This window comes from Gallinula chloropus (genome assembly GCF_964237585.1).
Source record: "Gallinula chloropus genome assembly, chromosome: 27".
NCBI lineage: Eukaryota > Metazoa > Chordata > Aves > Gruiformes > Rallidae > Gallinula > Gallinula chloropus.
In genome coordinates, this window is record NC_140112.1 from 2,622,394 (window position 1) to 2,650,388 (window position 27,995).

General features: G+C 51.2%; 2 protein-coding genes across 2 annotated transcripts; one reads left to right on the plus strand and one right to left on the minus strand.

Moving 5' to 3' along the window:
- Window positions 1-706: 706 nt before the first annotated feature.
- On the plus strand, window positions 707-1,583 carry TMEM81 (transmembrane protein 81; the record flags this gene model as incomplete). The annotated part of the gene is made up of 1 exon (XM_084275815.1): window positions 707-1,583. Exon 1 carries the CDS (start codon window positions 786-788, stop codon window positions 1,581-1,583), a length of 798 nt encoding a protein of 265 aa, XP_084131941.1. The 5' UTR covers window positions 707-785.
- A 9,811-nt stretch (window positions 1,584-11,394) lies between these two features.
- CNTN2 (contactin 2) lies at window positions 11,395-27,988 on the minus strand (the record flags this gene model as incomplete). Its single annotated transcript, XM_084276090.1, has 22 exons — window positions 11,395-11,504; window positions 12,158-12,326; window positions 12,415-12,527; window positions 12,834-13,020; window positions 13,389-13,504; window positions 13,942-14,176; window positions 14,384-14,454; window positions 15,145-15,294; window positions 15,430-15,588; window positions 16,152-16,272; window positions 16,403-16,578; window positions 16,916-17,043; window positions 17,315-17,465; window positions 18,347-18,476; window positions 19,014-19,150; window positions 19,838-20,013; window positions 20,290-20,389; window positions 21,145-21,354; window positions 21,640-21,735; window positions 22,818-22,993; window positions 23,255-23,399; window positions 27,934-27,988. The coding sequence occupies 22 exons, from the start codon at window positions 27,986-27,988 to the stop codon at window positions 11,395-11,397; spliced, it is 3,111 nt and encodes a 1,036-aa protein (XP_084132216.1).
- Window positions 27,989-27,995: the final 7 nt, after the last annotated feature.

Below are 27,995 nucleotides of genomic sequence, written 5' to 3' on the forward strand. Positions count from 1 at the left end.
TCCCTTCTCAGTCTGATAATGGATGTCAAGAGCTTTCATGCTGAGTCCTTAACCTTGGAGGCTTTGGCTTCAGACTTAGGGGAGTTCTTTGTTCTTCACTGGAAGGTTATGGGGTGGTTCTGACCAGGGCAGCCAGACTGTGACATCAGTGCTGCTCCCCAGGGAGCGTGGGCTGCTGGGGATGCGGGCGGCTTCGCTGAGCCCTGTGTGTCTGGCTGTGTCAGTGATGGAATGCTGTACTGATTGCCTGTGATGGCAGAGCCATTGATCTAAAGGTTGGAATGTTGTTTTCATCATCTTGGTGGTCTGGGGAGCACTTTAGATTTGGGGATGTGGGTGTGTAAGACACAACTCTGCAGGTGCTGTGTAAGGAATGAGGATTTCTTTACTGACATTGTTTCATGGTTCAGTGGGAAAACTGAACTGGAACAGTACTTTACAGTGGAAGTTACTCTCAGATAGTTAAATTTTGCAGAGAAGGGAGGCTTGATCTTATTTTACATTACCAAATGTATCCAAAGAGCTGTAGTAGAGTGGGTTAAACCATTCTGCTGCCCTGTTACAAGAGCTGGAATTCACAGGTCAGGTTCTGACCGATACAGTGATGTGTTGCATCTTTTTTAGGAGGGTTGTACTTTTGAGCCTGTCTTGAAGGATTTTTCCTCCTGGAAGGTTTGGGTCTTGAAGATGCTGGTGGGATTTCAGGAAGAACTTTGAAGATTTACAAATGGTGACTGGAGTTTGTGGTGGCTTTAGGAGCAGCCCATCTGTCTGCCAACCCTGATATGAAGACCTCGGGGAGCATCCTTGGGATATTATCCGGTGCTTTCTATCTGCAATTGGTAGTTTCCTTTGGAAAAGTGGCCGTCCCAGCCGAGATGGAGTCAGTCGGAGCCACAGTGACAGTCAACACCACCTCCTGCAGCGTCACCTGCGGCCTGGGCTTCAAACTGGAGGAGATGTGTGAGATCACTCCCGCCGGCGAGAGGAGGAACTGCACCTTGCGCAGGACCGACTGCCTGACCAACTGGGTGTGTGGCTTATTCCACTTCACCGTCCCTCAGGGCAAAGCCGCCCGGTTCAGCTGCCTCAGCTCGGAGGAGGTGGGCTTGGGGAGCCGAACCTATAGCTACACGTGGGGGTTTGCCCAAGGCCTCATCACCACAAAGGATGGGCTGTTCAAACCCTTCAGGAACCCCCACGCCGTCCTCAGGTTCTCCCACACCTCTGAGTCCGACTCCGGGACGTACCGATGTGATGTGCAGATGGTGACGACTTCCAAAGTCATCAGGAGGGTTTACTTTGGGGTCAGGGTGATCCCAAAAGACTTGGTAGATCTGAACTTCCAAAAATCCTTGACCTGGGAACAGAAATTAGCAGCCAATGAGGCGGAGGGAACCAAGGAAAACAGCACCCACGAAGAAGTGCAAGAGCAGCAGGGCTTTTGGCAGGGAGAGTTGTTTTATAAATGTTTGGTGGGGCTTGGAGGTGGAGTGATGGGGGGTGTGGTGGTGAGCCTGGCTCTCTACTGCTTGCAGAAGATGCTGGGAAGGACAGCTGCAGAGAAACGGCCTGGGATTTGATGCAGTCACTTGTCTCTGTCTCTTCATTGGTGTGGATGCAGGATTGCAGGGTGAGGTCTGTCTCTCTTCGTTCTGGCTTACCCAGTTTATTTTGGAGTCTGCAACTGCAGATGGGGCAGGGCAGTTTGCCTTGTGTCAAGGGATGGTCTGGACTGGTCCAGACAGGAGTTAGGGAACACTGAGCCACAGAAACTGCCCACTGCTTGCTGCTGACTTCCCTGCCACGCTCCTCCAGCTGCCCTTTGTTTTACCTGGAGGTGTTTGGGTTTGTTTGGTGTTCTTATTTAACTGATCACTGATTCCTGTCTTATCTCCCCAAATTTCTTCTGCTTTGCCCAGAACTCTGGCCATGGGACCTTACTCAGGGCACTGCTGAGTAAACAAACAGTGTTTCTCCAGCAAGAGCTGCAAAGATGTGAGGATGCCTTCAAGGTGGGCTTACCAACCCAGCCCTTCCCATCGCATCCAAGCAGCCTGGTCTCAGCAGCTGCAGGGATGAGGGCTGGACCACCACTGCCTGCTTCCTCCAGAGAGATTTCTCTCCGTGCAGGAGAGCCTGGATAAAGGATCTTCAAAGGACAGCTTGGAGCTTGCTCTCCTCCCTTTGTAGTGTAGAACAGCAAAGCAGGGAGCATCGGGTAGCACAAGCCAATCTTCAAGCTGAGTGCTGCTGCTTAGGAACAAAAACAGGGTGTCTCTCATTGTGAGTCAGAGCTGAGCTCATGCCTGAAATCTTTAAAGAGGGAGGAAGGGAAGAGTTCAGTGGGCTTGTGGATCTTTCATTTTGCCTGGTGATTAATAAGTATAAAACATGCAGCAACTCTGTAGGGAGTATTGTTTTCCCCCTTGGTAGCAGAATCCACAGAGGGACTTATTAAGTGCCACCTTCCCTTTCTACTCTGTCTCTTGTGTTACAGTAAACAGCTGTATTTACTCAGTCTGATTCCTTTTGCTTTTCCTTCTGTGAACTGAAGTGCAGGGATGTGTAGCACACCCAGTTCTGGGGAAGATAGTTACAGGATTCCAATAAAGATTGAAGCATACTTTTATTTATTCTTTCTTCTTACCAGAACAACAGAAAAGCTTTAATAGAGAGAGATGCTTATAGAAGTAAATACCTTGTTTGCAGAGAATCCTACATAAAACATCCAACAGGGTGAAAAGTAGTGTGTCAGATCTTCCTGGACAGTGAAGTTGGTGATCAGCATAGCAGGACAAGGATCTGTGGCCCCCAGTTACTGAGCTGTGTTGGAGTGGAGAAGCAAGGCTGTCATCAGGCTTGAATTGCCAGCTTGTAGTTCTCCTGAATTCCCTCTTTCTTGGGGGGAGACTTTAAGGGGCACAACAGACAGCAGAAGGTAGGAGTTGTGGGGAATTCTTCTGCAGGGAGTAAAGAGGCTGGTGGGAGGGTGCCAGGGTGTCCGACTGTCCCTGTCCTGTGCTGACCCAGATCCTTCAGCACCTCATCTACCCTCTGTTAAACACCCCCAGGGGTGGGGACTCAGCCCCCTCCCTGGGCAGCCTGTGCCAGGCCCTGACAGCTCTGCCAGGGAAGAACTTTTCCCTCTCATCTGCTCTGACCGTGCCCTGGGGCAGCTTGAGCCCATTGCCCCTTGTCCCATCTCCTGTCCCCTGGCTGAAGAGACCATCGCCCACCTCTCTGCACCCTCCTGGCAGGGCAGTGGAGGGGTGAGAAGGTCTCCCCTCAGCCTCCTCTTCTCCAGGCTCAACACCCCCAGCTCCCTCAGCTGCTCCTCAGAGGATTTGCCCTCCAGTCCCTTCCCCAGCCTGGTTGCCCTTCTCTGGACTGGCTCCAGGACCTCAGTGTCCTTCTTGTAGTGAGGAGCCCAGAAGGATGGCAGGGACTGTCTGCAAACCCTCCCTGCCACCAGTTCCTGGCTGGAGACTCTTTGTGGTGCAAACTCTTCTGCTTGCTGCAGGTCCTAAATCTTAGGAAGCAATTAGTACTGTACATGCTAAAGCCAGACAGATTGTGTGAGGGAGGAAGTCAATTTGCTAATGGCATTAGCACTTGGAAAGGAGGAGGTAATAACTGAATGGTGAGGCACAGGCAGCTGCTGGAATTGCTGTTAGCTGCTGAAGCTTATCTAAATGGAGTAACTTGATTGCCTGAACTGCTGGAACCTGAGTGGCAGCACAGAGGAAAACAAACCCCATATGCTGCTTGTGCACTGAGATGAGGCTGCCTGACTTTTCCACCCTCTGCATGTGTAGCTGTGTTAGTGCTTTTACTGGATCCCCATCCCAGGCTGCTTTGCCTAAACCTGGGTGCTTTTTGTGGAAATTGCCATTTCTTTGTCTTGCTTTTCAACTATCCAAGGAGGCTCTAAATTTATTCTCTCTCTGTACATGTGTTGGGTGAGAGGAGGGCTGGATTTCTGTCCGTCCTTTGGCCTTTTGAGATTTGAAAGTGTCCAGGCTGGGGACCTGGTGAGGCAGCAAACAGGAGACCCAGAAACAAGAAAATCTTTCAAATGCCTGTGGGCAGTAACAAGGTGGCTGCATCTGAGGTGGGTCACAAACCACTGAGCTCTGGGGTAGGTTCTTTTTAATTCTTGTTGTGTTTTGATACCAGTTTTAAGGGGTTTTCTGGAACTGTCCTTTTGCTGTGACAGTAAAGTGAGGAGCAATAAACCAATGTATTGGCTCCTGCTCTGGGAGAAACCCCAAACAGCTCGTGCAAACTTAAACCTTATGTGGAAATGCTTTAGGTTCCACAGAAAGTTGTCTGTTTCCTTGGGATATTTCTATATCTGCAGGAAAAAATACCTCTCTGGGGAGCAGGGTTGCCAAAACATCCTCAGAAGAGCTGGACTCAGGGTACCTCCAGCCTCAGAACTGTGCAGGAACCTTTGCTGGAAGCCCAGCTGCTCCTGGCTGAGCTGGATTTTGTTGTTAAATGTAGCTGAGCTCTTGTGAGGTAACAGTGATCGGCTGGTTTGGGCTCTGGGAATGATGGGCAGGAGTGATGCCCCTGTGCCAGGCTTCCCAGCCTGCTCTCTCCATCGGGCTCTGCTTGTGTTTCTAGAAGGATCTGCACTGGGATGTTTTGCTCCTTGATTTATATCCTGTGTGGGGACGTTTATCGATGGCTCTTGAGAAGGGGGGGTGCCCTTGCAGGGGTTGAACTGGGGGGGGATTCATCAGTCCTGGCTGCTCCCTGCTGCTTTCTTTAATGATGCTGCCCCTGCCTTCACCAAACCCCATTGCTGCCTAATTCCCTGAGCTAATTAGGGCCTCAGTGATGAGCAGCAATGCCTGAGGCTCTGCAGAGCACAGGGCAGAGGGGCAGGAGCCTGACAGGGGCTGAGCACAGCTGAGCCCAACCCATGGGACCCTTTGTCCTCCAACAAGGAGGCTGAGGGCTGGGCAATGGCCACCACAAGCAGAGGAGAAGCGGCTGCTTCCCTCCAGCCATCTCCATCCCTCTGGCCTGAGGGGCTCAGAAGGGGATTTGGGGGCAGATCTTGCTGCAGCCAGCCCCATGTCCCCCCTGTGCATCCCGTGGGCAAGCACGGGGTGTCTTTTAGGGGCTACCTGAAAGCACAGGCAGCCAGGATGTGCTGGGGAAGAGAGTTTGGGTGCTGAGCCCAATTTCACATCTCCAGCACGATGTGTCTGCCTTCAGCTGGACTCCAGTGGGACCCTCAGGCCTGTTCCACACACAGTCACTCTCACTGATCACTTGACATCCTTCCCAAAGGTAGAAGGAAGCCAGTAGATCATTTTTTCTGAGGCCAGAAGGAATGACTGGGGTGCATTAACCCAGCATAATGTAGGTGAGGTGATTTCATGCAGCACTTCCTGCAATGAAGGGAATGATTTTCTGTCACATGGGGAACCTTTGCCACCCTGCTCACTTGTGGACATCTTTCCTGGCAGGCTTCCAGTCTTGGTTTAAGGGCTGTGATTGATGATGAAGCTTTTTTGGTGAGCTGTTCCAACAAGCTGTTACCCTGTCTACTGAATAAGGTACATGAAGTTGGTTGGTTGGAGTTTTTCAGTATTACTTCCCAGCCAGAGGGAGCACATCACATTAACATCTCTAACCAGAGCCTCAACACCAACAGTTCCCTGCTCCATGGGCAGTATGTCCTCTTTTATTGCTGTCATGGGATAGAACGTGAGTTTACTACATCCTAATTGACTTCACATTTGGTGAGAGGGCTGGTGCTGTGCAGATGGGGCCTTGTTGGGCTCCTTGTATTAATCACAGAATCCCAGGGGTTGGAAGGGACCTGGAGAGCTCTTGGGGTCCAACCCCCCTGCCAAAGCAGCTCCCCAGCTCATATTGCACAGGGCGGCGTCCAGACGGGGCTGGAATCTCTCCAGAGATGGAGACTCCACACCCCCTGGGCAGCCTGTCCCAGGGCTCCCTCACCCTCACTGGGGAAAAGTTCTTCCCCAGCTTGGTGTGGAACTCCCTGTGCTCCAACTTGCAGCCATTGCCCCTTGTCCTGTCCCCACAGACACTGAAAAGGGGCTGCCCATTCCCCCTGCAGCCCATACTGAAGATATTGATAACCATGAATAAGGTCCCCCCTTAGTCTTCTTCTCTCCAGGCTGAACAGCCCCAGCTCCCTCAGCCTTTCCTCACAGGGGAGATGCTCCAGGCCCTTCAGCATCTCTGTAGCCTCCTCTGGACTCTCTCCAGGAGATCCCTGTCTGTTTGATCCCAGGGAGCCCAGAACTGGACACAACACTCCAGGTGGGGCCTGACCAGGGCAGAGCAGAGGGGGAGGATCCCCTCCTGTGACCTGCTGCCCACACTCCTCCTGATGCCCCCAGGATCCCATTGTCTCTCTCAGCCCCCAGGACACACTGGACGTGCAGTTGGGGTTCAGGAAGAATATCATCCTGGGCCTGGGGGACTCCAGAGCACGCAAGGCACTGGTGGCACACAAGGCTGGACAGAAGTACCCCAGACTCTAGTAGTTGTCTAAAGTCTCTGCAGACCTTTATTTATGAACTGCGTGCTACTGTAGCCAATAAATAACCATAATTACAGTCAGTACAGTATGATTACAACCTTTCCCCTTTGGTTTTCTTAAAAAAATACCCTACAACAAAGTTACTGGGAAGAAAACCGCCCTGATGGTGTGTGGTGAAGCTGGGTTAAAATATTCACAGCAGAGGGTTGCTGCTGCTGGGGGGACAGCTTTGCCAGTTCAGAGCAGATGGGATTAAGACCCCTCAGGCATTAGCTGAATGCAATGCCTGCGTTATCCACCTGGCTCCTTGGGCAAAGACAGGAGCATCCCCCACTCTGGGCACACCACTTCATCTGTCCTGCAGCAAACGTGAGCCCTTCCCAATTCAAACTTAGGTATCTCCATGCTGAACTGAGCTCAGACAACCTCAGACCAGCAGCACAAGCTCCAGCCTGCAGTAGTATCAGGTATAAATAGCAACACATCAGAACTGTAAAGCTCCTCTGCTCTGGGAGTCTCAAACACTTCACCCTGGGTGCATCCTCCTTACAGCACCCTTGTTGGGCTGGTTTTTACTCCTGACAAGTAAGGTGGTCCCAGTGAAATGAGATGACTTCCCTTAGTGAGCCGTTACAGTGCTGAAAACAATCCCACTGCACTTACTCCTCCTGAAAATGAATCTCTAAAGGAAATGCTTGGAGCAATTAAACCTAGAGGATTCTTAACGAGACAGGAAATAGATTCTCAACCTAATGCAACAGTGTCAAACCAGTAAACTGTGATAAGATGCTGAACATCTGAGAGATGCTCGTTTCTCTCCCCAGCTCTGACCACCTTGCCTTTTCACCCCTGTGCTGCATTTTAGGAAGCTTTAACTGGCTTTGAGGTGGGCTCCTTCCACATCTCCTCCTCCTGTTGCAGCTCTGGCTGGGCTTTACACGTGGGGTTTTTATAGGCTGGATAAAGTTGAATGAGGTACAAACACGATGTCTGCAGGTGCAAATCCCCCTCCATGACTCCCCTCACCCCCTGATAAATCAGTGGCAGAACTGGCTGTCTAAGGCTGCCTTTGCCCTAACATGGATCTGCCTCTGGACCTGGCTGGAGCGGGGTTCAGCCTGTAACTGGGCTAGAACTTGGCCTTTCTCATCTGCCAGTGTGGCAAGTGGAAAATCCTCCCTTTGTCCTCCTCCCTCCCCAGCATCCTTCTCCCAGGGTGCTGCCCTGCGCTTGCCTGTCCTGTTCCAGAGTGTGCCCCTAGCTCTTCAGCTCTGCAGCTTTGGACTATGGACACGTACCCCCCAGAATTACAAACTAAACCTGGGGGGAGACCCTGCCTGTTTACCCTGGGCATGTTTCAGAGCTGCTTTTAGCTAATGCTTGGAGACACCGATGTCCACTGGGCTGAGCTGGGCTGGGCTGGGCAAGCTGGGAAGGACTCGGGGGTGATTCAGCACAGACACCAGGACCCAGTGACTCAGGCAGCAGCTGAGCAGCCTGAATACACAAGTACTTTCAAACAGAACAAAGAACTTACAAACACACAATGGTCTGCTCGTGCTTTTACAGAAGGGAAACTGAGGCAGCGAGTGGTGAAATAGCTGTTGGGAGCTATAGGTGGCGCTGATGTCCAAGTGGGGACTGGACCAAGTGGTTGTAAGGCTGTTGTGATTATCACTAGGTCATAACTCTTTGCTTCTGTGTTTAATCCTTAAGGTGTTGCAAAAGCTCAGTGCTGGTTTGATTGGGAATGCATACCAATGCAACTAAGTACTGATGCTTTTTCTTCTCAGACCTGAGGCATAGCTTGAATTCCAGTTGAAGACATTTAAACTTTCAAGGGGGACTACTCATCACTTTAGAAAGGCTTTAGAAAACACTGTCCCATCAGTTTTACAAACTGGAATCTGTTTGCAATGCAGAGCAGTGCTAACTGGAACATGTGAAATCCAACTCGTGTAGTTTTCCACTTCTTCTGTGAAATGTGCCTGTGATCTAGTGGAAAATGTATTGCCCTTCCCCAGGAACTGGTGCAGGTGGCTGCTACTTCAATCCTGGAGGCATTGCAGCATGTAGATGCTGTTTTCACCCCACTATAAAGCATCTTGCTTTCCAACACCTTGATGTTGAATAAAGCAGAGCGAGCTGCTGCTGTTGCCAGGTGTGTTTGGAACCATCTGTTGAGACCAAGTTTCTGTAAGAGACGTTGCTGGTCAGACCTAGAGTGGTGCTGGACCTCAGCCCTGGAGCTGGAAGCAGGAGTTCCTTGCTTTGCTTTGCTTTGCTTTGCTTTGCTTTGCTTTGCTTTGCTTCGCTTTGCTTTGCTTTGCTTTGCTTTGCTTTGCTTTGCTTTGCTTTGCTTTGCTTTGCTTTGCTGTGCTCGCTTGGTGTTCACCCAACAGAAAATCTTCATCCCTGGAGGGAGGAACCACCTCTGGGAGGGAATTGGCTGGGTCACCATGGTTGGAAAAGACCTTCAGGATGATCAAGTCCGACCATCAGTGCTACACCACCACAATCACACCACCACCAGTTCAGTGAAGGCTTCGACAGGGCGTTGGCCACCAGTGCTCCAGAGCTCCACAGGTCCAGTTAATTTATGCCTCTGAAACAGTGTCATCAAAGCTCTACATTTTGGAGCAGTAACTGTTGCTCAGGTCCTAATTTCCCTTTCTTTTAAGCTAACACTGCATACCTTGTTTCCCTCTCATCCCAGCTTTGGTGGGAGGAAGGTCAAAGCCCCAGGGGGACTGGGGCCAGAACAAAACCACTGAATTAACAACAGAAAATATTTTGCCAAAGAAAACTCCCAAACACCAATAAAAATATTTTAAAGTCTCCAAGAATGTAAATCATACAAAAATATAATCTATATTTAGCTGTTGCCCTTCTGAAAGGAGTGTTTCAACCTGCTCAAGGGAACGAGGGGGAGGTTCCTGGAGAGGGACCTGGAGGAAGCTCTGGGCTGGCTCCAAGGGTGACTGGTCCTTTGATGCTGGTCTCAGTCTGCCAGGTGCCAGTGGGAGCTGTTGACCTTCTCTTTCCACTTTATCCCAAGTGCTGTTTGTACTGGAATCAGTGAAATGCCCTTTCATCTTCCCACAGCTGTGCTCTGGATGTTTAGGCTCAAAATCTGAAGTTTATATTTCTTAAAACATTCTTTTTCTTAAAACATTTCTCTGGTTCACTAAACACAGGAGCCTTTTCCCCCCACTCCAGAGCCTTGCTGTTTGCAGGGCACAGCCTGAACCTCTTGGTGCATTCTTCTTGCTTCCAGGCCAGATGCTAAAAGGATTGGGATGGGATCCTATGGATATGTGCAATAGGCATATCTGGGAGGCCAGGGGTTTATGCTGGTAATCTCTCAGAGCCTCATTAAGGCCTGGAAGCCTTAGTTTTCAAAATAATTAGCAAGGGGAAGAGATTGGCATGGTGTGTAGAAAATGCCTGTCAGTCCCTTGCCATTGCTCAGCCCTGCAAGCACAGCCCTTTGCCCGGTGACTCTGGAGCCCAGATTGCTCAGGGCAGCAGTATTTTCTGCTGGGAAGGAGGGGGGGTACAGGGAGGGGTCCCTAAAAGCACGTGTGGGATCTGACCTGTGATGTAAGTCTGTTCTGGTTAGCTTTGGTCAAGGGATTAACCAGGAGACAGTGAGATCTTAATAGGCAACATCTACTCCCAACCATTTTAGTGAATGGTGTGTGTCAGCATCCCTGTACTTCTTTGGGGAACCAGCCCTCCTGCTCACAGCAGCTCCACAAGCCTGGGACCTGAAGACCAGACTGTCTTAATGGTTGTATCTCAATCTTCCTCTCCCAAGGTGAAACTGGTGTGTTGGCTGGATGGAACCATTTGTGTAGGGTGATGAATCTGAGAGAGTCCAGATTTCCCTTGTTGCACCAGCAATGGCTTCCTTGAGTCTCCAGTTCTTGGTTAAATTACATAATATTCCTTTTTCTTCCTCTGTTAAGACCCTCTCCCTATTGAAACTGGATGTGTTGACATCACCATCATTAGGCAGAGCTGTCTCTCCCAATTAGCAGATGCTGGCAAAGCATCTCCTTTTTGCTTACCCCTTCTCCTCCCCAAACAATAAGAAAAGCAGCCAACAGCATTAACAAAACCACCCTGAAAGCACCTGGGATATGGGTCACATCAAACGTTGCACCTCACAGCGTGAAGAGTCGATACAACAGTTGGCTGGGGCTGCAAGTTAACTCCAGCATCGTAAAAAAAACCTTCTCACAATCTAAATTCTGTGTTCATCCATCTTCAGGATGGGACACAGATCAATCTCTCTTGTGGCTTTATCTCCTTGGGCTGGTTGTTGCAGAATTTGGCTCATATTATAAGGGAGGGTGAGGAAATTCCTGTCCCATCGTGTGTTAGAGATGGCTGCGTATGGAACATGCTGAGTGCTGTGAAATCCTCAGTCCCCATCCTCCCCATACCCACCCCTCCCCAAAATTCACTCTATGTATTTAAAAAAAAGGGGGATAAAAGAAAGGAAGAAGTTTAGTGGTCTGGTTATTTTTTAGTACATGGCTTCATAAGGCAGAAACCCTGCTGGATACAGTGTGTGGGGCAGTTGGCTGTCAGAATTCATGAAGAATTCTTCTTTGTTTTACTTGTTTCTTTAAAAAACTCAGTTAAAGACCCATGTCTTGTATGAAAGCTTGTATTCTTCCAAAACAACAACCACAAAAAAAAGCTGTTTCTTTCTTCCTCCCTTCAAACAAATGTTGTCAAATCCTTCCTCTGTAATGCTGCTGTGGTACAAATTGAAGTCGTAGCAGCCAAGTATTCCCACTGGCTTGGGAGGAAGCGTGTCCAGGAGTCCTGTGCTGCCCTGGCCGTTGTCAGAGCTCCAGGTAGCTGATCAGGGCCACCATGACTAGAGAGTTAGTTGTGATGATAACAACGTGTGGCGCTGGCCTCGTCACGGAGTCTTCTACCATCATACTTGTCCCTGAAAGAAAGGGAACAGGGAAGGAACAAGTGTCTGGTTGCACAGACACAGCCTGGTGTCGTGAGGTAAGGGGTTTGGTAAAAGGTTAACACTGATGCTTGCATTGTATTTAGCTCTGATGAACCTCCTGTATTTGAAACCTGAATTTGGAGGTGGGTCCTGAGTGCTCCCCACCCTGAGCCAAGGGAGACTGCTGGGGTTGGGGTCAGGGCCCCACAGAGCAAGTCAGGATTTTGCTCTGAGTGAATGTGAGTTGGGCTGGTGTGGGACCTTGGGGGCTTTAGCTTCAAATCATAGAGCTGAGCTCAGATTGCTCTGGGTGGGGTTTGTTTGCTGGAGGACAGCACATCAGAAAACCCTTTGAGTAAATGGCATGAGAGATCCAAAGACCAATTCCAGAGACCCAGCCTAAAACACTGGGGTAGGATGTTCCCTGTGTTCCTGCAGGGGGGAGTGGGATTTTAAAATGTAATAGGGTTTATTGCCACTCTGCCATGGCCAGGCAGGGGAGGGGGTGTCACTGAGTCTTATCAAAGAACAGTGGTAGCAAGTGCTGCGCAAGTAGTCCTGCACATGAGCTGCTCTCTCTGAGCTCGGGGTGGGAAGCAGCCTGGCAAGGAGCACTGAGTGTGTGGTCAGAGCAGGGGACGTACCACTGTTTCGGAGGATGTGAACCTCTGCTGGGATTCCATCTCCCCCAGGACCTGTCACCCTGATCTGTACGAAGGCGTGAGTGAAGTCCTCAGGGACCGGGATGTCGATCCGGCTCTTGCTGGCCAGGTATAGCGTGGGAGCAGAGTGGGAATCCTGCCTGTAAAGCATCTGTTGGGAGAGGAAAGCTTGAGTTTGCATTGACTGTGACTTCCTCAGGGCCAGCTGTAAGGGGAGGCTGGTTAAGTACTGCCTGTACCTTGTACCCTGTAACTGTGGACTCGTCTGCCTTCGCCACCACTGGGTCCCACTTGATGCTGACTGTAGACCCAGAAAAGGTCCAGGAGATGTTGCCAGGTGGTCTCTTTGGTGCTGAGACACAAAAATGAGACAGAGATTCAGTAAGTCAGGGACTGTTGAGAAGGTTGTGCTGGTTGACGGCACTGCTGTGGTTGGTTTAAAGGGCAGTTTCCCCACAAGCATCGCTCTGAGCACAGCTCTCAGATAAGTGATACACACACTGCAAGGTCTGAGGACATTCAGGGAACTGCTGTATGGACTGTTTAAAATGGTGTTAGAGCACCAAGATATAAAAACTAATCAGTTAGTTGGTCGTTGGGGATCCTCTGGAGGAAGCAGCAGCCCCAGGAAGGAGGACAACGTGCAAAGCTCACTCACGTGGCTTTGTTGTGGTGACATTGGTGGAGGCACTGGGGGGCCCGGTCCCAGCCCGGTTGTAAGCTCTGACTGACACGTGGTATTTTGTGTTGGGGTTTAAGCCTGTTACGTGAGCCGATGTGACCAGTCCCGCTGTTCTCACTCTGTCAGCTGCCTCCTCTTTATCACCATCCTTCCAGTAGCGGATCTGAGATAGAAAAGGGTATGATGGGTTTAGAAAGGTTAGAGGTATCTGCAAATACCAGACTCTGTGCCCACAGCCAGCGCTGGACACGCTTTGGCGTTTGTTTCTATAGGTTTTGCTTTGCATGTGCCCAGGAATAAGGCTACAGCCTGTGTGGAAAGGCAAGTAGGAAAAAAAAGCATGTTTCTTTCTTGCTAATCTCCCTTGTGAGCAGTAGTACCAGCACCATTAGAGCCTAGTGATGTCTGTTCTTTATTCTCCATCTTTGGAAACAAAATGCTGTTTCCTTTCACCTCCCTTAGCTTGGGGGAATATCATTTGCTGGGCTCTCCAATCTCCGTTCCCATGTCTCTCATTCCCATTGCTCATACCTCGTAGCCCAGAAGCACTCCAGTCATGTCTCCCTGCTCAACAGGCTCCCAGGACACATCCATTTCTGAGGACAGAACAGCCTTGGCCAAAACTCTGAAAGGTGCCACTTTGGGTTCTGAAAAAGAAACCAAAAGGGAATAGAATCCTTCTCCTCACGCCGGGCAGCACAATCACTATGGTGAGATGAAGGGCTCTCCTGCACCGTGTTATCACACAGTTGGTATTATGGGTCTGGAGCAGAGCATGGGGAGGGGATTTAGGGACTTTAGCAGGACAAGCAGAGCCGCAGCCGTGTTGTGCTGTGAGGATCTGTGTCTGCTCTGAAGCCCAGGCCGTACGGTCAGGGCTGGGCTTAGGGCAACAGCTATCTGTGTATGTGAAGTAGAAGAGAAATGTTACTCTGAAATCACCGTCAGCTACTCTTTGAGCAAAAGAAAAGCCATCACTGAGGTCCCAGGCAGGGGCAGCTCTGCAGGGAGCTGGCAGAGAGCACGTTAGTCGGTTGCCAGGACAAAGCGCGGCGAATTCGGCGTCGCCGCGGTCCCCCTTTACCTTCCTCTGCAGAGTACACGATGGCAGTGAGGCTCTCCGGCCCCTCTCCCTTCCTGTTGTAGGCTTTGATCTTCACTTCGAAGGGCGTGTAGGGCCCGATGCTCTCGTTGCGGTAGACGTAGTGCAGCGATTCCGCGTGCGGCACCCTCGCTGTCAGCCAGCCCTGGGTGCCTTTCTTACGAAACGACAAGATGTAGCCAAAGCCGTCTCCGTTCTGATAGTCCCGCAGCGTTGGCTGGGATGGGGGTCGGGGGGGGGGCACAGAAAGAGAGAGGAGCCTTGATCAGCTCAAACAAGGAAGATTTTGGACTGAGCACACCGTTTGGCTCAACTGCATATCAAATAGTGATTGCAGCGCTCCTTTCCCAAGAGAAATGGCACTCGTGCTCTTCCCCCTGGCCCTCTCCCAGCATCTGCGGCTGGTGCCGCGCCGATGGCTTACCGTCCAGTTGATGATCAGCTCGTTGGGAGCCCCTCCGCCTCCGCTGAGCCCGGACGGTGCCACAGTAGGTGCTGTCGGGTCCCCAAACAAAAGCAGGCAGCACAGGTTGGGTTAAGGAAAGGAGAGCGGTGAGGATGAGCGCGGGCGCCGTGGGCGCTGGGAGTGGGCAGGCTTTGAGAGCTTGTGTGGAAGTGCTTGGCTCTGTATTTTGTGAAAATCAGGTCTGGAATACCAGCTAAAGCCTGGTGAGCTTATTTGGAGGCAGCGCTGTCTCCGTGGGGACAAGAACCAAGCTCAAAAGCTGGGATATGGAGGAGAGCTTTTATTGGAAAGGAGTTGATACACATTTGGTGCGCTGTGCTCTGCTTACATCCCTGCTGTTTGCATGTTCCAGCAGCAAAAGATGCAGTGACCATTCTCAGGCATTTGCAGGGGAATTTACTTTGCCCTCACAGGGTTGTGCTCTGTGATACAATGGGGCTTCTTCCCCTTTCTGAGTATTACTGCCCAGAAGGGCCAGGATTTGGAGCTAGGGTTTGCAGTGGTTTAATAATGGTTATCTGGGGCTGGTGCAGTCAGCTGCCAGCTCCAGTACTGTCTTGTCTTTGACATGTGAATGGGCAAAAGGTGGAAAATTTCCTGATGGCACCAGAGATGACTAATTGTTTGGCACCAGCACATGCTGCAAGCCAGCCTTCCCCCTCCACCGTGCAGGGACAGGTACCTCTAATTCCCCTTTCTCCCCCTGTGTCTGCACATACCTGCTTCTTTGGTCCGGATTTTGTTGGAGGGTAAACTTGGCTCCCCAACTCCAAGAATGTTACTCGCTAAGACCCGAAACTCATAATCCATCCAAGGAATGAGGTTCACCACCTGCGCTGTCTCTGCGTTGCCTTCAATATTTACAGGATCTATATAATCCAATATCATGAGAGGAGAACAAATAGAGCGAGTGGCAGCCAGCCACAGGGCAAGAACCTGTCAGTGAGATGGTGACCTGCAGCCAGCAGGGGCTGTGCCACCACTCCTGCCACACAGACACTTACTGGTACGCATTTGCTTCCATTTGCTGGAGAGGAGGGTCCGTGCCTCCACGATGTACCTGGCAATAGGGCTGTGGTTATCAAAGCCGCGGCTCCAGCTCAGCTGCACAGTGGTGTCACTGATGTCTCTCACCACCACCCCCCCCGGGGGGCCCGGTGGTCCTGGGATGATGGAAGACAGACAGACATGTTACAAAGATGAAAGATTTGGAGGTTTATTGCTCTGTATTTTGTGAAAGTAATAGATTAAAATCAGGGCTTTCTTTTGTGGAGGGTAGGAAATGGGCAGCCCCTTTTCAGTGTCTGTGGGGACAGGACAAGGGGCAATGGCTGCAGGTTGGAGCACAGGGAGTTCCACACCAACCTGGGGAAGAACTTTTCCCCAGTGAGGGTGAGGGAGCCCTGGGACAGGCTGCCCAGGGGGTGTGGAGTCTCCATCTCTGGAGAGATTCCAGCCCCGTCTGGACACCGCCCTGTGCAATATGAGCTGGGGAGCTGCTTTGGCAGGGGGGTTGGACCCCAGGAGCTCTCCAGGTCCCTTCCAACCCCTGTGATTCTGTGATTCTAGGAAGCCTCAGCTCTTGTTTTGGCCCCAGAAAAGCTCATCAGCCTGTCCCATCCAGTTCCAACATTAGATGGTGAGGTGGTTGCAGGGGATCCCTCGCAAGGACCATGTGGTTACTTCAGGCTTCTAAGGAGCAGGGAACCTTAACCAGAGACATTACCTCTGACAGTCAGTGTGGCTGACTCTGAAGCACTGTCCACAACCGTCTGGGCTGTACATGTGTACCGCCCCGAGTGCTTCAGCTGGGTGTTGAAGATGCTGAGGTCCCCGATAGCTTCCTTCTGCGTGGGGAAGATCAAAGGCAGCATTTGAACACGCCTGATGGCAATCCAGCACCCAGCATGTGAGCAAAGAGGCAGTCATTAGTTTTCTGTCCTTTTTGAATGGTACAGAGCTGCCCCTGGTACTCACCACGCTGGCTCGTCTGTAGTGCCCCTCAGACTTGTCAAAGTCAATGGGGAAATCGTCGAGGGACCAGGTGAAGGTTAGGTCCATAGTTGGATCGTGGGACGCATGACACTGTAGGGTCAGGTTTTCACCCACGTTGATATCGGCACTAGATGGTGCCAGCGTGATTTTGGTGGCATCTGCAGATAAAAGAGCAGGGAGGGCTGTCAGCTGCAAACCAGCCACCTACCAGATGTGTGGTAATGCTGTGGAGCATCCAAACCAACTCATGCTTTCCAACTTGTCATCCTCCCTCTCTGGCAGCAGGAGAAAGATGAGGGATTACAGTGGTTAGAAAATGGACATGCTTTTCTCAAGGAGCAGCTGTGGGTGGGTGTAATTTAGTGGGTCAGGCAGGGGGTTTTCTCTGCTGAGATGTCTCTGATGCCCTGACATTTGGAGGGTAAGTAGAGGAGAAGGACCACATCATGGCATTCCAAGGTGTTTCTGACCCCAAATCAAAGCAAACATCTCTACCTCGAACAGAGAGGATTCCAGTGCTGTTGGCTTTGCCCATGAAATTCTCAGCAAAGCAGGTGTACTTCCCCTCATCAGATTTGCTGATATTCTGGAGGATCAGAGTGCCATCTGTGGTGATAGTCACCCTGAAAAGGAAGAAGAGCCATACAAGAGGAAGGTTAAAACAACTCTTCATCTTTCCAGCACTTGCTAATTTTAGAGAAATCGGTGATAAAGACAAGTCTGCAAAATATTATGTAGGAGTTTTCTAAAGAAGAAACTAGAGGAATAACAAAGTGCTCATGTTCAGGGGTGTAGCACCACGTCTGGGTCATCAAGTCCAGTCTTCTGGCAAGAAAAAGAAATAGTAGGTGATTTTAGCTATGGTTTCTAGGTAGAAGCTGACTCTGCTGCTACCTGCTACTGTTGATCAGAAGTTCAGTCCCTTTGGTCCAGAGCACTGTGGCTTTTGGTGCTGCTCTTGGTTGGCATGGGATGATGACCTTCCCGCTTCGGGCTGCAGGTATCAGTCGCTTCACTGGGTTTAGTCTGAAATCTGGTGCTAAGGCTACAGCAGGGGGGGGAGGGAAAAGAGAGGATTAAGGAATGATCAGGAACCCTGCTGTGCGAGCGTTTTAACTGCCGTGTAACTAGGTATTGATTTGTTGTCAGATGACTCGGTAACAGAAGCATGGCAATATCTGGTGAGCAAGATGGGGTGATTCCTCTGCTGCCGGGTGGTTTCTAACGCCTGCCAAGGCAGGTGTTACGTGACACGTGTCGTACTTAGCGATGGTGGTGTGACCCTAACAAGTGCAAGGTCTTTGGGAGACACAAGAACAGCTGCTTTTGGAAACGGAGAGGATGTTCTCTTCAATATCCTGCCCAAAGTCACCAGCTTGCCCTAAAACTCCTCCTGGAGTAGCCGAGTTAGAATTGTGTTTTATCTGTCGCCCTCATGCACCGCAGTGTGTGAGTGTTGAAGAGTTCATGCTCAGGGCCTTGAATTTATCTCCAGCATCTACTGACCACCAGGAGATAAGCTTTTAGACTAATGTGCAACAAGCTTGGCATTGGTCCAGTTCCAGTCACCATCCATCAAGGCAGGGTGAATGGATGCTGAATTCTTTGCCTTGACCTCTTTCCTCCAAAAAAGAGGAAGGCTGTGTCGTGGAGGGGGGCTTGTGCTGCATCTATCTGTCCTGTCTGCTTTCTGTAGCTAAACAGATGTCCTTGTTCTCTTTCAGCATTACTGAATTTACACGAGATTTAATTTTTAAAGGGTTGTAGAGTGTCTTGTTGAGCCAGCAACTGTATTTCAGTGGTGAGTGAAGCAGTTTTTGCCTACTCTTACCTTACCCTGAGATCGCAAGCGCAGGATATTAGGAAGAGAGCTAAAATCCTTCGGTGTCCCATTGAAACCCAGAGCACTGGGAAATGAGAAATTACCTTGCACTGTTAATTCAGCACTTGCATATACTGTGCCATGCTTGTTCTCAGCCACACACTGATACATGCCAGAGTCCTCCAGGACTAGCTTGGAAAATCTCAGCTCTCCACCGCTCACTTCGATGCGGTTCTGTGCAAACAAGAGGATGAACCCATTAGATGAGAAAAAAGGGAAATGGAACTCAAGCCTCATGTGCTCAGGGTTGAGTTTCATCACAGACTTTTATGCCAGTTTGAAGCCAGCCTGGTTTTCCATGGGAGAAGACACAGGCCATTTTTTGTGTGTCGCTACCCCGCATCGCTGTGCTCTGTTTGCTGAGACTCCTGAGTGCCTGAGCAGCAACGTGCAGGTCAGACAAGGACAGGAACAGGGTGCTATTTATCCGCCCTGCTAACTGGCTGTGGGTTCCTGGAGTTGCATGAAGCAATGGCTGGGATGGCAGTGACGGGAGAAGGACCTTGCTGTGGGGTAAGGACCGTGGCATTGCTTTGCAGCCTCATGGGGGGGGTGGGGAGGGCACATGGAACAGGGATGCGGGGTGATAGAACGGGTTGGAGATGCGTTTGCAGCGAGGAAGGAGAGGGTCTAAGGCTGGAGTAGCAGGTTCAGTACTGCAAGTTGTGTGCGCTGAGCCCAGCTGCTCTTGGCTGTCAGACCTGACAGTACCTGAGAGGTGAGGGGCTGCCCATCCCGAAGCCACCGCACCATGGGCCGGGGTTTGCCGGCTGCCGCGCAGCTCCAGCGCAGGTCGGACCCGATGTCGGCTTCCGTGTCTGTGATCACCTCCAGCCACTCCGGCTGAGCTGGAAAGGAGCAAGAGAGGTGGCAGAGCCAAGAAGATCAGATGAGAGGGTTGTTGTGCCAGGCAGGCAGAAGGACGCTCATTGTGTCATCTCTGCTGGCAGATTTATTTATCACAGCCTGTTTCACCATAGTAACAGCCTTCGCCTTTTGTGCAGCGACGCGAGACTGAGTCCTCCACGGGTCTGGCTGCAGCTGTGCATGTGGACAGCACAGAACGATGGCAGAATCCAGACCAGAGGAAGAACATTATGGTGTCTCTTTTTTCGTACACACAGCCATTCCTGAACTTAAGGGAAGACTGGATTCAGGCTAAGATAACCAGGTTAAGTTTTGTAACTTGACCACATCTGATTAATAGCTCCGAGCATTAACCCCTGTGGAGGTACCCCAGGCTTGGAGAGTATCTTGGTTGAGAGATAACTTTGATTTTTACTGCTATGCTTCCTTCCCTATTTACCTCATTTTTGCTAGAATTATTTTAGAGCAAGTTTAGAGGTCTCTCTACTTGCCATAGTCTAAATGTATCCACTGAGGAGAGGTACCAGTGAGCTCTGCAGGTCTTTGATAGAGCTTTGCAATAGGTTTAATTGGGCCAGTTATGAGTCAGGATCAGAGCAGGGGGGTTCACTCCCAAAGGCTCAGTCTGTTGCCTGGGGCATCTTTTGAGTGTTTAAACCTGGTGTTACCTTGAATGATGATGCGGCCCTGGTAGGTGTCTCTCCCTTTGATGTTTTCAGCCTCGCACTCATAAGTGCCTTCATCCTCAAAGCCAACATCCTGGATCTGCAAGAGGGGCTCACTGCCGATCCACTTGGATGACTGGGAGCCGTCCAGCTTCCTCCACTTTATTCGAGGAACAGGGCTATGTGAAAGTAAATAAGTCAAATGTTTTTTACTCTCAGGTTCCCCGTGCTGCATTACAGTGCAGTGTAACTCAATCCCCACTTAGCCACCCAGGTCCCATCCCAGTTGGGCCATGACCAGCAGAACCGATGGCTTTAGCCAGTTCCTCCCTCCGCCTACTCCCCTCCCATCTCCAGTCTACTGCAGACCCATGGAAGAGAGGGGGATGTGGAAGTCGCAGGTTCTGTGATGCCCTCCCCATCCCAAGCCTGAACAATGCAGATGCTGCACTCACTTTCCAAAGGCAAAGCACTCCAAAGTCACCATCTGCCCAGCCAGAGCGTAGGTGTCTGCAGGAAACCTGGCTTTTATGCTGGGTGCATACTGCCTGGCATCTGTTGAAAGGAAAGCATTGTTGAGGAGTTGAGAGTGACACGTGAGGTCCTAGAGGGCTGAGGTGTGCTCAGGGTTACACTACTTTGCAACATCTTCCTGCATTTGGATAATTTTATGAGGAAAGGCTGAGTGAGCTGGGGCTGTTCAGCCTGGAGAAGACTAAGGGGGGACCTTATTAATGTTTATCAATATCTTCAGTATGGGATGCAGGGGGACAGCCCTCCAGGTCCCTTCCAACCCCTGGGATTCTGTGGTTCTGTGAAATTACAGGCACAGAGGCTAAGTTTCATTTTCCTTTTAAAACAACCTCTTAAAATCCTCTTGCAGCACCTCAGAACTAATTCTCCTTAGTTTCCTACCTGTGTAGTCCCTTCAACCTGCCCAAGAGACAACTTTTGGTGCACCCCTGAAAGCTCACCATAGGCAGATGAGAGTAGGCTTAGGGATGCGTGACCTGCCCAGGCTGCACCTCGTGCCATTTCTCTTTCACAAACGTCAGAGAACCCCCAGGGTTTGTAGCTACACAAGCCTAAAACCCCAGGGTTTGTAGCTACCCAAGCAGCAACGCCTGGAGAGGGGGCTGCTTCCCCCAGGTTCCAGCCAATTAATATTTCTGTAAGCTCATCAGCTCCCTTGAGAAGCTCCTGGGTGGTTTGGGCACTGCTGGAGTCCTGGGGAGCCCAAGTGCTTTACGGTGGCTTCTTGATCTTTGCATTTTGCCCAATTCCCCCCGTGATAATCCAAGAGCACTGACCCTCTGCAGCGAGGCTGAGCCGGGAGAACTTGCTGAAAACACTCTTGGTGATGAAGTCGATGTGGCTGGTGGCAAAGCACGAGTAGTTGCCCAGGTCAGAAGCCTCTGTCTTTGCAATGTAAAGGTTTCCTGTGGTTTGAGAGACGAAACGCCTTCCATCGGCTGGGATGAAGTTGGGAAACTCATTCAGGAGCCATCGGTAGGATAAGCCTTGGGGGAAGAGAAGAAGGAACAACTGTACGGGTTGCCTGTGTCCTCTCAGGCAGGACTAAGCTGAGCAGGCTGGCTTCTAGACCAGTGTAACCTGAAGTTGGTCCTTGGATGTTTTCTTCACATGCCAAGTCCTCTCTGTTTTGTTGCTTTACACAGCCTGACTTAAAACCCTGATTTGCTGCCCTAATATTCCCAAAGGAAAATGAGGAGCGATTCACACCCCTTGCTCTGTTGTATCTCCCTGCCTGGCACCGGCAGCGCTGCTGAGATGCAAACCCTTACCTGGGTAGTGGGGAGGAGGGCTGCAGGCAAACATCACTCCCCAGCCTTCTGTAATCTTCACGGGGTCGCGCTCTTCCGCGGAGAATTCCTGCAAAACTAAACATGCAAAGGGAGACCTGGCTGTGGGCACACAAAGAAACCAGCTGGAGGAATTCCTGTCTCTTGTCCCCCCCACCCTGCAGGTTGTTTTTTTTCAGTGGTTGTACAGAAATACCACTGACTTTCTCTGTAGTGCATCAGGTTTATACTGTGCCTCTGAAGTTTAACGAGGCCAAGGGCAGAGTGCTGCACATGGGACAGAACAACCCCCTGCAGCGCTACAGGCTGGGGGAGACTGGCTGGAGAGCTGTCAGGCAGAGAAGGACCTGGGGGTGTTGGGTGACTGCAGGCTGAACATGAGCCAGATGTGCCCAGGGGTCCAGGAAGCCCAATGGCATCCTGGCTTGTGTCAGACACAGTGTGGCCATAGGTCTGGGGAGGGGATTGTGCCCCTGGACTGGGCACTGGGGAGGCTGCACCTCGAGTGCTGGGTCCAGTTCTGGGCTCCTCACCATCAGAAGGACATTGAGGTCCTGGAGCGAGTCCACAGAAGGGCAACCAGGCTGGGGAAGGGGCTGGAGGGCAAATCCTCTGAGGAGCAGCTGAGGGAGATGGGGGTGTTGAGCCTGGAGAAGAGGAGGCTGAGAGGAGACCTTCTCACCCCTCCACTGCCTTGCCAGGAGGGTGCAGAGAGGTGGGCGATGGTCTCTTCAGCCAGGGGACAGGAGATGGGACAAGGGGCAATGGGCTCAAGCTGCCCCAGGGCAGGGTCAGAGCAGATGGGAGGGAAAAGTTCTTCCCTGGCAGAGTTGTCAGGGCCTGGCACAGGCTGCCCAGGAAGGGGGCTGAGTCCCCACCCCTGGGTGTGTTTAACAGAGGGGAGATGAGGTGCTGAGGGATCTGGTTTAGCTTAGGACAGGAACGGTTGGACTTGATGATCTTAAAGGTCTTTTCAAACCCTGTGACTCTGTGATCCTACAGTAATGGAAAGTGCTGAGGGATTTCTCCAAGGGATGACCCTGGGTGCCATGCACAGGAGAGCTTCTCTCCAACCTTCATTAATGTGGGGGGGGGGGTGGCTCAGCTTCTCCCCAGCAGAAGTGTGGCTGCGATTCGTTTACCCCGTGAGACAAACTTACAGCCAAAACGGAGAGAGGCTTCCCTGCTGACCACGGTGCCCCTGGAATTGGATGCCACGCACTGGTAGGAGCCGGCATCCTTGGCTTTCACTGGGTTGCTTATCACCAGGTCGCCTGCAACCAGCCTGTACCGGGAATCTGGCTCCACCTTTATCTCTGTGCCGTTCATCTTCCACCTGCCAAGAGCAAGTGTAAAGCATGAGGGGGAGGAGATGCCCCGTGCAGCGCTCACAGTGCCTTGTAGGAGGCTGTGCTGGCTTGTTTACCCAGCCCTGGTATGTGTGTGTGTGTGTTGGGATTGGAGTTAGACTCTGCTGTGGTCTGGGACCTGGAAGGGATGGCACATCCCCACCTTGGTGATTTTCTTTATGTAAAAGCTGAGAACAGAAAGCAAAGTGCTCGATGGGTTTGTCCCAGTGCAGATGAGGTGAGCTCACCGGTAGGTCGCAGGGGGACTGGCTCTTGCTCGACAAGCCAGCGTGACTTTCTCTTCTGCTGAGCCTTCAGGGAAGAGCGTGTGGACAGGCTGCTCTTCGAACACTGGCCCGTAGTTCCTTGTGCTGCTCTGTGCCTGGCACCAAACTGCAAGAGAGGGAAAACCTGCTCAGCCCAATGTAGCTTTTTCTAGAAATTCTCATTTTTAGCTTTGTAGGGTGTCCCCAGCAGCGTCAGAACTGCAGCTAGAGTGAGTGAAGGAGCAACGTGGAAAATCACAACCTGTCTGTCACCTCAGCCCAGCCCCAACCCTGGCTTTGGGCAGGCAGTGTGCATTTCCCTCCTCTCACCATCTCCCCTGTTCCAGAGGGACCAGACACACTTAAAGCCCTGCAGCTGAGGGAGAAATGACACACGCCTCTTGGAAAACTCTGCACTGCTGAGGTTGGAGCTGGGAACCTCCAGATGTCCCCTTTGTCCCTGGAAGTGGCTGGTTCCTCCTCTGCACTAACTTTGGCTGGGTGATTCCTCCCGAATCCCCTTGGGGACAGGGGAGGGGAAAGGAGAACCTGGATGTTCACAGCTCAGCTGTCACCTCCCTGCACCCACCTGGCAGATCACAGAACCACAGACTGCATTGGGTTGGAAGGGACCTTTAAAGGTCGTCTGGTCCATCCCCCTGCAGTGAGCAGGGACATCTTCACTCGATGAGGTCGCTCAGAGCCCCTCCACCCTGTGACATCACCAGCTTGGGATCACTCAAACGTGCTGCTTGCTGGTGCACAGACTGGTGCTGCGGGTGCCACTTCTGCTCTCCAGCTGATGGGATGAGCTTGAACCTTCACCCAGACACGGGGTTAACGCTGACCTTGCTGCTGTGAGTATGGCTCAGGTACAGAGTCTCCTGAGAGGAGCAGAAGGACCAGTGCTTGGGCCACCCTTTGGTGTGGTGATGCGGTTCCCCTGGGAAGTCCCTGCTGTCCACAGTGAGTAACACCGGGTCTCAGAAAATTGAGGGATGTGAGCAGACCCCCCCAAAACCATTCAGGCTTTACAGAAACAGTGGTGCAAATACATAAGAACAAGGTGGAAGCTGCCTGGAAATCTCCTCACTGCAGAAGCAACCAGGGGGATAAGGATCGCCTGCCAAGTCTGTCTTCTCCCCGGCACCCTGAGAAATGCCTGTCCCTGAGCAGGGCTGGAGCACCTCGAGGCAGTGTGCTCCCAGCACAGTCCCCCTCTGCCTCTGCAGTGATAAGCTCAGAGATGCTTTGGTAGCCCCAGGATCCTTCTGTGCTTTGTAATTGAATTAATAACTGTCTTAAACCCGCCACGCCGACCAGCAATCTGTTTCCTTCCCTACAGTACCCAGCATGGTCACTAGTTAAATTAAGTGACTCCAGTAAGTGTGATGTTTTATGCAAGAGTAACTTCCAGCAGGGAATGGCCAGCTCAGCTCTCCTGGGTTCAGGGGAAGCAGCCCTTTACCTGTAGCTCCTGGGGTTCGTCTCATGTTCCGGCTGCTCTTGCACGCAGAGATGAGGGTGAGACAGGAGAGGGGCTCTGCTAATTGGCTCGGTGGGTTCAGAGCAGCTGTCGGCTGCTCCTTAGGTCTGAGCATCAGGCAATTACCCAGCCCTCAGCTCCAGCAGCAGGGATGTGCTGCTGCAAGAGAGGCACACACAAGGCAGGAGCCCAATGGTCCCCAGTGTCACACAGGAGAGAGGGACCGTAGCCTGTGTCTGATACTTTGGAAGAAGAGACAAGCAGCCTTTTGGGGGTTGTATCCCCCCCAAATCAGTGTCGGTGCTGTTTTCCTTCTAGAATAGCCACATTCACAAAGGAGAAGCCTGTGTAAGCTGGAAATCTCTCAGTTGGGTCAGCAGTGGCTGTGCTGAGCAGGTCTCAGCTGGAAATAACTCCGCTGACCAGCAAGTAAAATAATGGTGAGTTAATGGGGAATTAGTAAGAACGGAGTATATTAATTGGGTTCTGAGAGTTGGAAGTGAATGTGTGACTGTTTAACAGTATTATTGTTTAACAGCTTTACATTCTGAGATTAAGAGGCAGCGTGTGGTAAATAATTTCTAGTTATTTAATGACTAAAATACATATTATTAACGTGCACATGCATGCCTTTTCTCATGGGATGCTCTTTCCCAATCAGCCCTTCTGATTCCACCCAGACTCTGCACCCCGTCGCTCTCTGCTGCTGTCCCCTTTCCTCCACCAAGGTTATGGAATACAACTGTCAGGCATTGATTTTCACCAAGGTAATCAATGCCAGAAGTTCAGATGGGGTTTTATCTACAGCTCCAAGGTGTCTGGGTGCTGTTGGGGGTGAAATGCCTGCATCTCCCTCATTAAGCAAAACAACAGTTAGATTAAAGTACTAATTGAGCAGTTACATGGTGGGGATATGAAGAACTAGAACTAAGAACTGAGAGCAAAGCAGAGTGGTAAATCTTGTTACCTCTGAGCCTGATGGGCTGCTTCTGTCACCCCCAATCTCTCATTTTTAATGCTACCAAACAGGAACCATCCGTGGGCTCTGGCATTTGGGCAGTGGGGAAAAGATAAATGGAAGGTCAAGATCTGCAGGCTGAATCTGCAAGAAGCAGAGTGATGGGCTCAGGATGGGGTGTGCCTTGTGCAGCCCAGCTCCCTATGGTAAAATCCAGATAGATGAGCAGAAATGATGGTAAATAAGCTGCGGTGCCTCTCTAGAATAGCATTCGTTAGGAGGAAGAATAAATATTGACACCAAAATAAATAGGGAGAGGTGAAAGTGGAACACCTGAAAATTAAGATCTGGAAAAACAGCTGTAGAAACATGTGAAGTGTAGTGCTTCCAAGAGGGACTCGTGCTTCTGCTTGGGAGAGGAAGGTACCCTGTGATGACATGCCCCACCAAGGACACAGCAGCCTCTGGGCATATAAAAATATCCCAAACTCGATACCAGGTATTGCTGGGATGGATGAAGCCCAAACCTTCTCTCCTTTGCCACTGCAGCGAGCCAGGAGGCAACGGCTGATCCCTCCCCTGCTCCCCCCCCGTGCAGCGGCACTGGCCCGTTTCTGCCAGGGTGGCTTTGTATTATTTTTAGTCTTGGGAATGTGCTGAATGTCAGAGCTGGAAAGCCCAGGTGTCTGGGAGGCTGAACGCTTTCCCTTTGTGCTGAGCCCTGCACTAGCTTTGGAGACCGGGAAATGATAAACGTCTCAGCTGAACGTTTTCCAAGAGAGATCCCAGTTTATGAGGCCATCAGCAGCAGTGCCTGGCTGGAGCTCGGGCAGCACAGCCGGAGCTGGGGAGCACTGACCGCAGCCTGAAGCCCTGGCACACGAGGGAGCTGGGCAATTAATTGCTTTTATAGGCAATCTGAACACACACACGCACGGAATCAAAGGGGTTTTTTTTTCTGAAGAGCAGCTCTCTGAGGAGCAGAGGGTTATTTTTAACGAGAGGCTTTCTGAGGAACAAAGGGACAGTGCTTTGGCTAGCCTTAGATTTCAAGATTTTCCATGGCTTTTGCTGAATGGAGAAAGGCCAGAGAGAGGTTTTTAGACTTTCCTGACAGCCTTATTCATTAGAGAGTCGGCTCTCTGTGCTTCATAAGCTCTAAACCTTTACCTATTGCTGGGAAGCCATCCTTTCAGTAGTATGGTGGAGGGAGGGCTGGTGTTGCCAACCCAGCTTCCCAGGGCTGGAGCTGCCACCCCAGATGTGGAGGCTTTGGGTCTTCACCCACTCTGGATTGTTTCCTTGAGCCTCATCTATAGTTGGCATTGCTTTGTCCCTGGTCCCTTGTGTTCCCAGGGAGGATTTCTCTCTGTCCCAGCTGGCTCCTGAGATCCTGCATCATCAACCAAAGGTCGAGAGCAAATAACCCTCGCAGGCTTTTTTGAGTCATTTTTTGTGGGCTCAGCTTGGACAGGGAGCAAGTTGCATGAACTCAGCTGGTTAATGGAAGAGCCCAGCTCCATCTCGCTGCCTCTACCAGATTTGGGTCAGACCAATTTCCAAACAGGCTAATTGCCTCCTGATCTAGGGCAGCCACCCCTCCTTCTGCCTCCTTGGGGATCCAGAGAACATTAAGAGGTAATTAGATATTTATAAGGACAGGCGAGCGGTCTGTGCCTGGGATGATGAATTATCTCGAGGATGTTATCTAATTCTCAGTTGTCTGAAATGAAATGTCTCCCTGCTGAGAAAGGACCTTCAGAGTGAGGCCTGAGACTCCCCAAGATGCAGAAGTGGTCCCTGATGAATGACAAATGGGGGAATCTTTGCCGCCAGGGTGCAGCCAAAAAGGCATCCCTAGAAAAACCAGGAGGGGAAACAGCTTCACTGTGAGCAAATCCTCCTGGCAGGAGGAAATTCCTCCTTCGCTGAGGCCAGGATGAGTCTGGGCTGCAGAGGTCCTGCCAAGGCTTTGCCAGAGGTTCTGCATCTCACCTGCAGTTGAGTTTAAAAAGGGGGAGAGGCTCATGTGTTGACTGCTCCTGTCCTCACAGACCCAATCCCTGCTTGCATAAACCCAGGGGGAATCAGACTGCAGCCACCACCACCACCATGGTCATCATGTACCCCGAGCAACGTCCTGCATGGTCCTTTCTGACAGCCCCTCAGCTTTCCCATGGAAACCTCTGGGCCGGTGAGGCGAGGGGCAGCTCTTACCCAGAAAGCAGACAACAACCAGGGATGCGCAGAGAAATCCACAGGCACCTCCCATCCTGCAC